Below are 12,051 nucleotides of genomic sequence, written 5' to 3'. Positions count from 1 at the left end.
GATAGAATTATTATTATTCCCATTTCATAGGTGAAGACACGGAGGCACAAAGACGCTAGGGACCTTGCCCTAAATCACACGTCTAGTGCTAGAGCTGGCGTTTGAATCCAGGCAGTCTGACTCAGGGTGGATGTTCTTAACCCAGTATATCTAGACTGCCCTTGCAAATGCAGAGAAAGGCAAGTTCTTAACTGTATTTCAAGAGACACGCCTGGCCAGTGTCCTCTGCCAGCCCCTTCCTCTCACTCTTTCTGCCATACAACTGATATTTGATGCATGGCCTTGGCTTAGGAAATTATTGCCACTGTTGCCAGAGAGATGAGAGGAGTTCGCCTTCCCAGGGATGGCGGGACAGGACAGTTTAGCAGGTGGAGGGGGAAGGGAGTATTACCTGCCTTTGTGAAACAGTGTAGGATAGAAATACCATTGCTTACACCTCTCTCCTTGTGCTTTTCAACCCTGTGAGGGACTTCTGTAGGCAGCGGTTACCCTGGTGAGTCTGCCAAATCCTTCAGGGGAAAATCTGAAAAGTGAGTAAGAATAGGAGAGCTTGCAGCATGAAACACTTTAAAGCAAACTAGAACTTTGTTTCCGTGAAATCATTTTGGAAGAGAAACAGCTAGCTTTCTGGTTTAAATATAGGATTGTATTTAGGCTGTAAATTAGCAATTAGAGTGAAACAATTTTATTATAATTTATTATAACCTAAAATTTTCATCACTGTCCAAAAGCAACTAACTGACTGAGAAACAGAAAAACTGGGTTTCAGATCCGGCCCTGCCACATACATACTATATGACCCTGGGCCTGTTTCCCTGTTTGCACGGTATGAAAATCTCCAAGGGTCCTTGTAGCTCGTACACCTTCTGGTGACCTCATGCCTCATGGGAACCTAAGCTCCCTGGGGCTGTACCTTCCACAGGTCCCCCCCGAATGAGAAGGGAAGACTAGAAGCCAATGACCCACTCCTTCCCTGGGTGGCCCCTTGGGACTGTGCTTAGAGTTCCCATGTACTGGGGCACTGCCCCCTTCCTGAGAGGTGGGCGCCCTGGGCCCTGGGGTGACATGGCCTAGCCAATGATCGTGTGTTTTGGGGACTCTTTGGAGGCTCAGAAATTTTCAGTAGTGTGCATTGCAGATGAAGGGCAGGAGCCCTCAGCAGTAAGTGCCAGCATAACTACATCCCAAGAGTCTGGGTGGGGAAGACTCCTCTCTTGGGAGTCTCCCTCATAGGTGTCAATGTGTGCACCTGTGCAGAGAGGGCAGGGCCGCGTCCATTCACTTTGTTTTGTTGTTGTTGTTTCTTTTTTTAAAAATTGTATTTATTTGTTTTTATTTTTTTACTTTTTGGCTACATTGGGTCTTTGTTGCTGCGCACGGGCTTTCTCTAGTTGCGACAAGCGGGGGCTACTCTTCATTGCGGTGCGCAGGCTTCTCACTGTGGTGGCCTCTCTTATGGAGCACAGGCTCTAGGTGCACAGGCTTCAGTAGTTGTGGCACACAGGCCAGTAGTTGTGGCTCGCGGGCTCTAGAGCACAGGCTCAGTAGTTGTGGCGCGTGGGCTTAGTTGCTCCGCGGCATGTGGGATCTTCCCTGACCAGGGCTCGAACCCATGTCCCCTGCATTGGCAGGTGGATTCTTAACCACCGCGCCACCAGGGAAGCCCATTCACTTTGTTTTGTGCTAGGGATCTTCCAGCAATGTAGTTTTCTCTGCTGGTTCATCCTGGCCCTGCTGTGGGGCAGCAGTGAGCACTCTGCTTCTCAGTGGCGTGTCTGAGCTGCCTTCTGTGGTGTCTCATGTTCACTTGCAGTGTAACCAGATCCACCACGGCCTTCGCTCTGGCATTGTTGTCCTTGGCAATGGGAAAGGCATCATCCGGAACAATCAAATCTTTTCAAACAAGGAGGCTGGCATTTACATCCTGTACCACGGAAATCCAGTCGTGAGGTATGTGCCACTGTACCCAGACCATCCTGCTCACCCATGGTCCCTCTTTCCTCTCTGATCTCTGTGTTTCCCTACTCTCTGTCTTTGCTTCATTTGAAACCATTTTTGTTTATGAAAACAACTGTACAGATGCAAGCAGGGAAGAGACAAACTTCACCCATAATCCCACCTCAGTCACACAACCTTTTGTGGTATTGCATCTGTGTTCTGTGCTTTTGTGTCTGTGTTTCCTTCCAGTTAACTAGGTGGGGCCATTCTATTCAGCAAACATAACTGAGCACTTCTAATAATGATAACAAAGGTAAACAAGGGCAGACTCCGCTCCCTAGGAGCTTACTTTAGTCTGGAGGACATGTGTGCTCAGAAATAATGCTAAGACAGGAATGGCATAGAGATTTCAACTCACCTGACAACTCTGGTCAGTTGATTGTGGCTACCTGGGATGCTGTATTAAGATCTGGAGGCACATCTGACCTCAGCGTGAAAGCATGCCGTGATCAATCAGTGGTGTAAGCTGTAGGTGGGAGGGGCCATGGATTTGCCTTCCCATCTATCATATGGCGCAGACTGTGTTAAATACTATCAAAGTGGTACCAAGAGAGGGGGAATCATTCTGACTAGGGGGCTGTGGGAGGCCTCATTTGGGAGGCGGCATTGGAGTTAGACTTTGAAATATGGGTAGAGCTTGGACTCTCATGGAGATGGGGAGTGGACATTCCTAGTAAAGGAAGCAGCATGAGTAAAGCAGCAGAGTGCAGCAGATTCAGGGGTAGCACACGGCCCACTGGCGCTTGAGAAAAAGTCTGACACAAGTTGTGACATTAGTATAAAACATCTTAAGTTGGGACTGTCCGTGATAATCTTGGGTCCTTTGGTCACTGCAGCTTGAACGTTAAGGTTTTGAGTAGAAGACCCACATAGTTATGTCTGCAGTTTACAAAAATCACTGGCATTAATGTTTAGCAAATGTATTCTGAGAGTTTTTCCCTGCATTATTCCATGTGTACTTTTCCATGCTGTTGCAGGACCCTTGTATTTATCACTTTGGACAGTTTCAGAACTGTTCCATTGTTTTGATATTCCCTCATTTTTGAACCAGTCCTATTACTGTTCCTCTGGATTTTTTTTTTTTTTTTTTTGGCCACGCTGCATGGCTTGCGGGACCTATTACTGCTAAGCGTCTATTTTTTCACTGTTATAGACAGCTTACTGAAAACAGTTAGTGATCACAGAGCTCTTTTTCCATCTTTTGCATTATTGCCTTAAGATAAGAGTATGGGTTTGCATGTATGCATGTCATTCATTTAACACACATTTGAGGGTTTATTCCATGTAAAGGGACAGCAGTATAAAAAGTGTGTACAAATAGTCTCTGCTCTGTGGAGCATGCAGTCTCATTCTGGAGACAGGAGCCATGAGGGAAGACTCACCAAAGCATATGCTTTATAGGTCTTCATGCAGGTGCAGAAGGAGCCCAGCCACAATTTCAGCTGAGCAAGTCAGGGCAGGGCACGTGGGGCGCTGACATTTGAGTTGTGCTTGAAGGATGAGGTGGATTTTATGGCCATAGAAAAGGCATTCTGGGCCTGGGGCAGTGAAATTTGGGGTATGTCCGGGGGAAATGGTGTAAAAAATATGGTGTTATGTCTGGGCATGTGATGCCCGGGGGGGTTGAGTAGATGATCAGCCTACAAAGTGGGGTTGATGCTGGAGCATGGAGGACCTCGAATACCAAGTGTGGTGGGTAGAATAATGGCCCTCCAGATGTATCCATTTCCTAATGCTTGGAACCTGTGCATATGCTGTCTTACAAGGCAGAAGAGACTTTGCAGATGTGACTAAGTACGTTGAGATGGGGAGAGTATCCTGGGTTATGCAGGTGGGCCCAGTGTCATCACAAGGGTCCTTAGAAGAGGGAAGCAGGAGAGTCAGAGTCAGAGAGAAGGAAATGTATCAACAGAAGCAGAGGTCAGAGTGATGAGGCCACAGGCCAGGAAATATGGGCAGCCTCTAGAAGCTGGAAAAGACAAGAAATAGATTCTTCCCTAGAGCCTCCAGAAGGAATACACGTCTGCTGGCACCTTGATTTAGCCCCATCAGATCCATTTTGGACTTCTGGCCTCCTAAACTGGAAGATAATGAATTTGTGTTGTTCTAAGCCACTAAGTGTGTGGTAATTTGTTACAGCAGCCATACACCCAGAACTTGCGGGTGCTGGTGAACTGTTGAAGGGTTTTGAGCAAGGAATATTACAACCAGATCAGTGTCTTGGGTTTTTAAAACAGTCGCTTTGAGAGAATAGGTTGTGCTTTTTTCCTTTATGTTTCTTTGTGATGGCGGATAGGGATCTGTGGGAGGGTACAGAATGAATTTCGAGATCCCTGAAGTGGCCTAGATAAGGCAAACCACAGCATATTTTTTTGCTGGTGAGTTATATAACCTATGGTGTTTCTCTTTTTTTGCCTTGGCTGCAAGGAAGCACAGGACTCAGACTGGCTCATCTGTCGTTAATATCCCATCCTTGGTTCTTGGAACAATGATCTGTCCCCTTTTCCTACTGTTTTCTGATACCTCTTTTATCTTTGTTCTGCCCACCCTATGTACACACACATACATGTTTCTCCAAGTGGCTATGGATCCTTTCTGAAGGTAAGTGAGATTTGTATTAAAAGTATACCACTCATGCATTTGCTGCTATGGCACAGCTTTCAGAAATATGGATGAGGCGTGCCTTGCCCAGGGACTGCATCTGACCCTGAATTCTAGAAGCCCAGAGTAACCATCAGCTGATTAAATTGTAATCACATCAAAGCAGATACTTCAGATCTGTCTTAATAAAAACATAAGGATGTTTTTAACCTTGTTCTACTCCAAACACATAATGCAGATGCAGTTGGCATTTGACTTCCCCCGAAGGAAGTAAACCATTTGGACCCTGCCCTAGGAGATGGGAAGACTTATCAGCCAACTACTAATCACTGGGGTTCTGTGAGGAGCCAGGCCCTGTGTTAGGCTCTGAAGAGCCAGGTGAATATTTGGATCTAAATCCTTCCACTGCATGCATGGTAGGAAGTAGGAGGGCACCTCCTAAGAGAGGGGGCCGGTGCCCCTCCAGTATGGAAGGAGAACACAGCATTCCTGGTAGTAAAAGTAACAAACAGCAAATCTGTATGCTCCAGGAATAACCCAGTTCTGCTAGGGTCTGGGTGTGACTGGCTCTGTATTTACAGGCAAGAAACCAAGGTAGAGAGACCGGAGAGAAATGCACGTCCTTTAACATGCTCAGGTGTCTGGTTCTAAGGAACTCATTTATGAGGCCTTGCCATGGTAGTAGGGCTGTGTGTAGCCCAGCCCATGGGGTTTCACATATGTGTTGTCTGATGTTCTTAAAACCCGCTTTTTAAAATCTGATTTTCTTCTTATAAGGCATGTCATTTTATGTTTTCATTCAGTGGATAGGCAACTGAGTTAACAGAAAATAAGCTAAAGAGTAGCTGCTGGATACAAACAGAAGACGGTAGGCTTGTTACAGGCAGAATCTGATTCAGGGACATAAATCACTCCCAAACAAGCTTAACACAGCCTCCTAGAAATTCTTGACACTACCAAGACTTTACCTGTGATCGTGCACCATGATGACATTTGTTTAAAATGGCGTTTATACGAATAACAAGTATTGGCAAGAATGTGGAAAAAAGGGAACCCTTGTACACTGTTGGTGGAATGTAAATTGGGGCAGCCACTGTGGAAAACAGTACAGAGGTTTCTCCAAAAACTAAAAATAGAACTACCGTATGACCCAGCAATTCCATTCCTAGGTATATATCCGAAAACAAAAACACTAACTCAAAAAGATACATGCACTCCAGTGTTCATAGTAGCATCATTCACAATAGCCAAGATATGGAAGCAGCCTAAGTGTCCATCAACAGAGGAGTGGATAAAGAAGATGTGGTATATAAACACAATGGAATACTACTCAGCCATAAAAAAGAATGAAATTTTGCATTTGCAGCAACATGGATGGACTTGGAGGGCATTATGCTAAGTGAAATAGAGAAAGACAAATACTGTATGATATCACTTATATGTGGAATCTAAAAAAATGCAACAAACTAGTGAATATAACAAAAAAAGAGGCAGACTCACAGATGTAGAGAACAAGCTAGTGGTTACCAGTGGGGAGGGGGGAGGGGCAATATAGAGGTGGGGGAGTAAGAGGTACAAACTATTAGGTATAAAATAAGCTACAAGGGTATATTGTGTAACACAGGGAATATAGCCAATATTTTATAATATCTATAAATGGAGTATAACCTTTAAAAATCATGAATCACTATATTGTACACCTGCAACTTAGATAATATGGTACAGCAACTGTACGTCAATAAAAAATAAAATAAAATAATAAAATGGTGTTTATATGTGGATAACAGTCCAGAGAGGCTGCAGAGACATGGATATAATGATATGTGCTTCTGTGGCATAGTTGTAGGTTGTCTGGGGTCAGTGGTAACTGAAGATTGCTAACTGCCTGGCTTCTGGGGCTTGAGGAGGTGCTTCATCCCCCTGTGGACCTGAGTCGTCTGGGAAGCCCACAAAAGAAGGCAGGCACCTTGGATGGGCTTTGTCTTTGATACATGACATTGGTCTGGTCTCACCTTTTGTCTTCTCCTTCCATTCTAGCCGGAACCACATTTTCAAGGGCAGTGCAGCCGGCATAGCTGTGAATGAGAATGGCAGAGGCCTCATCACAGGTAGGGGTGGGACTGCCTGGAGCCGCAGCCCCCGGTGACCACAGCCAAGCCAACGTCCCAGGCTTCCCACCCACCCAGTCCTTCACCTCGACAGACTGGCCTCCTTGATAGTGGCTAGCACTTGGGGATGCCGGCTCCACGCACTGGCCATGCTTATCAGGCAGGGAGAGAGGGTCTGCTCTTTGCCAGGCCTGGTGCTTACAGGATCTGAATGGATGGCTGTTTCTGACATAACACTGTCAGAAACATTCATGCCACACAAACTGTCTGAATCCCTCCTCTTGGCTTTTACGGGCTTGTGCCTGCTCTGGCAGTCCATCCCCCTTTCCCCTCTGCCTGGCCAACTCCTGCTCATTCTTTGAGTCTCAGCCTAAGTGTCGCTTCCTGGGGGAAGTCTGCCCTGACCTCCCATTATACATCTACACTCACTCTACCCAGTAGGCCTGCTCTGCAGGACATTTTCCTTAATTTCTTGTGATCTGTTTAATGTCCGTCTCCTTTGCTGTGTCCTAAAAGGCAAGGATCAAGTCTGTCTGGTACGTCAGTGTAGCCTCAGCACAGAGCATAGCCATACCTAGGACATTAAGGAGATTCAGTAAATATTGGGCCAGTGAATCCCTCTGACTGGATCCAGCCTTCCTTCATTTATCGGACGTTTTTTGAGCACACGCTGTATGCAGGAGCTGGGGATACAGCAGTGAACAAAACATGATTTCTGCCGTCAGGAACTGACATTTTAGGAGGGGAAAAAAAACAAAAGCATTTTTTTCCCCAAGGAAAGTCATATCTGAGGGTGATAAGTGCTTTACAGATAATTAAAATAAGGTGATAGAGGAACTGTGTGGGTATTTAGTATTGTATGGTCAGGGCAGGCCTTTCTGAGAAGGTGACATGTAAGCCAGAAGCTGGATGATGGGAAGGAGCCCAGGAAAAGAACGAGGATTCCACACAGGGCTACCTGTGGGAACAGACTTTGCATGCCTGAGGAGCACAGAGGTTGCTCATTTGACTGCAGTGTGGTGAGCAAGGGGCAAGGAGTATGAGATGGGGTCCCAGAGGCAGGCAGGGAGGGGCCAGCCTCACAGGGTCTCATGCGCCATTGCAGTCCTGTCGCAGGAGGCTGAGAGTCTGCCCTGCCACCATGCTGGGGCAGCAGTGCCCCAGGACACCCCTTCTAACTTGTGGCTCTTCAGCCCACTCACTCCCAGAGACATGGTGGAGGGGAGAGGAGAGGAAGGCTGTGGTCAGTCCAGAGCTGAGGCTGAGAAGGACAGGCTAGTGCCTTCCCAGGCGTGTGGGGGAATGGCTGGATTCTGCTTCAGCCCTCCCAAGGACAGCCCCCCAGGACAGACAGTCCTGCCTGGCCTTGGTCCAGGGACTCTAAAGCCAGTCTGTTCTTAGTCATCAATCCTCCAGGCCGCTGGGTACAGTGGATGCTGGGGATATAGGAGACCACAAGACAGACACGAACCTTGCCCTTGAGGAAAGCAGACAGTAGACAAGTCCCTAGAAAGTCAAACACCAGACAAGGTTCGGGGTGCTGACTGCTGACGGGAAGGCCTAGGCGTCCTTGTCCAAACTTGCCTTTCTATCAGCTGTCCAAGTCCTCGTTGCCAGCACTGTAGGTGACTCTTGACCCTCTTTTCTGCCTCTTCCCATAGAAAATGTCATCCGAGAGAATCAGTGGGGAGGTGTGGACATCCGCCGAGGAGGGGTCCCCATCCTCAGGAGCAACCTCATCTGCTTTGGCTATTCCGATGGTGTTGTTGTCGGGGATGAAGGCAAAGGCCTGCTAGAAGGAAACACCATCTACGGTGAGGGCGCATTCCTGGGGAGGGGTTTGGGGCCCAGCCCAGCCTGGAGGCAGGCAGCCCAGGTTCCATCTCCAGCCTGTGGGTCCTGAGAAAGTTGCCGCCTTTCCCTGGGCCTCAGAGACCTCATCTTAAAGAATAGCATCCATCTCGGGTCACAGCCACATAGACCCTCACAGAAGGCACGAGGCTCTCATAAATCACCTTCTAATCCAGATTGACCCCATGGGGTCAGCAAAGCAGAGGGCTTTATCCCCCACTTAAAACAGCAAAAGGCAGGAGTAGATCTTGCATAAGGCCAGGGCCATTTAATTCCTCACACATAGACATCTAACTTCTCTTATCCTTTCTTTTGATCCAGAGAACTAAAAATATAATGGGAGAAATAGGGTAATCGTAGAAGGAAAAGTGTTCTCACTCATTCTGTGACTTTGGGCAAAGCTTCCATCTTTCTGGACTGCACCTCTAATAATAATAATAATAATTATACTAACCTACATTCAGGCGCTGGACTCTTGCTGAGCCCTTTATATGCATTAGCACATTTAATCCTCATGACTACCTTCTGAGGTAGCTACAGTTATTAAACCCATTTTATTTTATTTTATTTTTTAATTAATTTTTTGGCCACACTGCGTGGCTTACAGGATCTTAGTTCCCCAACCAGGGATTGAACCCATGCCCCCCTGCAGTGGAAGCGTGGAGTCCTAACCACTGGACCTCCAGGGAATTCCTGTAACCCCATTTTAAAGGTGAGGAAACTGAGGCACAGAGAGGTTCAATAACCTGCTCAGTGTCACACAGCTAGGAAGTGGTAGGGCTGGAACTCAAACTGAGGCCACCTCCATCTCTGTGCAGGGAGGAGTTGGGCTGGATGAGCTCTGAGGGCCCCTTTGACAGTGTCACCGTGGGCTTGTGTGCTTCTCATCTGGAAGTGGGGCCTTGACAGTTCCCAGAGCACTTTTACACCCCATGGAATGATTGCAGTTGTGAGACTGACCTGTTATTACCCCTCTTGTATGAAGGAGAAGCCTGCAGCCAGGCCCTAAAGTGACTTGTCCGAGGCCATTTGCAAATCAGGGACTCTGTCTCCAGGCCAGCGCCTTTCCTGCTTCCCCTCTCGGGGAGGCACAGGGTGCTGCCTCACCCATCACTCGGCCTCAGTGACCAGCTCCTTTCACTGTCCCAGCTAATAAGGGCTGTGGTGTGTGGATGATGTCATCCAGCCTGCCCCACGTCACCAGCAACCACGTCAGCTACAATGGCCTGTATGGAGTGGCAGTGTTCAGCCAGAAGGATGGCTCCGGGGAGTCCCCTGGAGGCCACGGGGCCCAGGAGAACTTCGGCGAGGACGGGGACGCCACCCTCTGGGAGACGGAGCTGGAGAAGGATGACGACCTGCTGCGCCGGCCCATCACCGCAGCTCTGGTCGAGTCTAACACTGTTAATCACAACGGAGGTGAGTGCCCCTTCCCGCAGCCCCTGCTCCAGGGCCTCCTGTGCTCTGCCTGCCCTAAGGCCCTTCCAGCCTCATCAGCCACTTCCTTCAGTCACTTACCCGGTACCCCAGCGCCCTGGACTTCACGTGCCCCTGACGTGAATCCATTCTTTTCTGTTCCCACCCACCCCACCCTGCCTTTCTCTTGCTGTTTCTCTTGCCTGAAATTCCCTTTCTCCCATCCACACGTCCCAAATAACTCAGACCTCGGAGCCCACTGCAAATTCACCCTCACCCTCTGTCCTTCTCTCCTTTGACCTGTCCTCTCCCCCAGCCCCAGTGGCACTTGTTAGGGGGGCTGGGATTGTATTTGTTTCTGTGGCTGTTTCATCAACTCTGACAGGCTGTGAACTTGAGGCAAGGAACTGAATCCCACTCCTGTTGGTGTCCCCTCCCCTCAGTACCAATCCCACACCTGGCAGACACGTTTCCAATCAATTCTGAGACACATTTTTCACATTTTAACATCTCTGATGAGATGCACCTTAAAGCTGATGGCATATCATGGTTTAATTGGCAGTGGTTTTCTTTCTTAGAGAACACAGAAAATAAGAGTATTTAAAATCCATGTTATCTTAAACTTGATTAAAAAAATGATAGTAGGTGTTTGATGTTTATTGAATTGGAAAAAAAATTATTGTGAAGTTCATCCAACTCCACAGCTCCCCAACCTGGCTGATTATCAGAATTACTCTGGGGGGCTGATGGAGGAAGGCTTGTTAAAAAGAGGTCCCTGGGCCCTAGTAAGCTCATCCCCCTGGGAGTGGCAGAGGCAGGGAGATGGGTAGCCTGTGGCCCCAGCCCACTTATCCGGAAAATGAGTTCTGTCCCCTCCCAGTTCAGGTTTCCTCTACATGGCCATGCTGTCCAGTAGGACAAGCAAAGCCACATAAATTCACAAATACTTGATTTATTTTTGCTGTTCTCAACCAAGCCAGGAGAAGCAACAGGCAGTTGGCACCAAAAGGTTCGGGCTTGCAAGCTCACAGCTCAGACTGCTCCCACGTGACCCCACAGTGGGCATCCTCCCACAGCCTCCTCCCGGTGCTGCCGGTGCCTCTTAGCACTGGGGAGAACGCCTCCTCACCCCGGGTCCACCTGCCATGCTGCCTCTCCCCACGCGGCTCTAAGCCTGCTGGTTTTGTGCTTTTTTTCTACAAACACATAGTGTCGCTAAGAAATTTCTTATTTCTTAAGAAATAAGAAAACTTCCCAGAATAGTAGGGAGGCAGATTTTAGCTCAGAATGGGAAGCAAAACAAACAACAGCTTTCTAGCAGGTGGACCTGTCTGTCTAGAGGTGGATGGGCAGCCTTGAGCAGGTAGTGGCCTCCTGTCACAGGTGGTGCCGATGGCGGTAGGAGGAGGCTGCTGTCGGGGGCCTGCCAGCACAGGACGAGAGCCTGGGCCAGGTGACCAGCTGAGCCTAAGGGATCTCCTCACATCATGTTTCCCTGGCCACTTCAGTGAGGACTTGGTGCAGAAAGAACAGAGTTTCCTTGCTGGTCCTGGGTTTCCTCCTGCTCTGTCATTCAGCTTGGAAGATGCAACCCCTAAGGGCTGGTTCTGCATGTTGATGCCTCTCCTCCCCCTCCCCCTCTCCTGGGTGCACAATTCTGGGAAGGCTTTTCCTAGGGGTATTGTCAGCAGTGACCCTGGGACCACCCTGTGCTTTTCTCTGCTCCCAACCCCTCTACCCACAGCTTCAGGACTCTATGTCCAGAGTAGTGAGGTGCTGCATGTCATCACCAACGTGATCCATGCTAACGGGGACAGAGGCATCACTGTGGCCCAGAGCAGCCAGCTCACCCGTGTGGCCAACAACAGCATCTCCTGCAATCACCAGAGTGGGGTCAAGGTCGAGGCCCAGTGCAAAGTGGAGTTCCGAGGCAATGGTATCTATGACAACAGAGGCCATGGCATCATCACCAAGGGTGACAGCACTGTCATTGAAAACGACATCATTGGCAACCGGGGTAGCGGGCTGCAGCTGCTGCCCACGTCCGACACGAAGGTGTGTATGTGTGTGTGTGTGA

The 12,051-nt window shown here is 48.5% G+C and overlaps 1 protein-coding gene across 11 annotated transcripts in view; it reads left to right on the top strand.

Moving 5' to 3' along the window:
- FBXO10 (F-box protein 10) overlaps positions 1-12,051 on the top strand; it is a 72,433-nt gene that overhangs the window by 43,562 nt on the left and 16,820 nt on the right. For all 11 annotated transcript variants that reach the window (XR_005020414.1, XR_005020415.1, XR_005020413.1 and 8 more), the window contains 5 exons: positions 1,814-1,950; positions 6,637-6,707; positions 8,369-8,521; positions 9,708-9,977; positions 11,719-12,029. Coding sequence is in view for 6 of the 11 variants with exons in the window: in XM_036856541.1 (XP_036712436.1) it covers positions 1,814-1,950; positions 6,637-6,707; positions 8,369-8,521; positions 9,708-9,977; positions 11,719-12,029 (942 nt within the window). In the remaining 5 variants the exon portion in view is untranslated. The remainder of the gene's footprint in view (positions 1-1,813; positions 1,951-6,636; positions 6,708-8,368; positions 8,522-9,707; positions 9,978-11,718; positions 12,030-12,051) is intronic.

This window comes from Balaenoptera musculus, chromosome 6 (assembly GCF_009873245.2).
Source record: "Balaenoptera musculus isolate JJ_BM4_2016_0621 chromosome 6, mBalMus1.pri.v3, whole genome shotgun sequence".
NCBI lineage: Eukaryota > Metazoa > Chordata > Mammalia > Artiodactyla > Balaenopteridae > Balaenoptera > Balaenoptera musculus.
The sequence above is the reverse complement of the archived record's forward strand: the minus strand, read 5'-3'. Positions and strand labels throughout refer to the sequence as shown.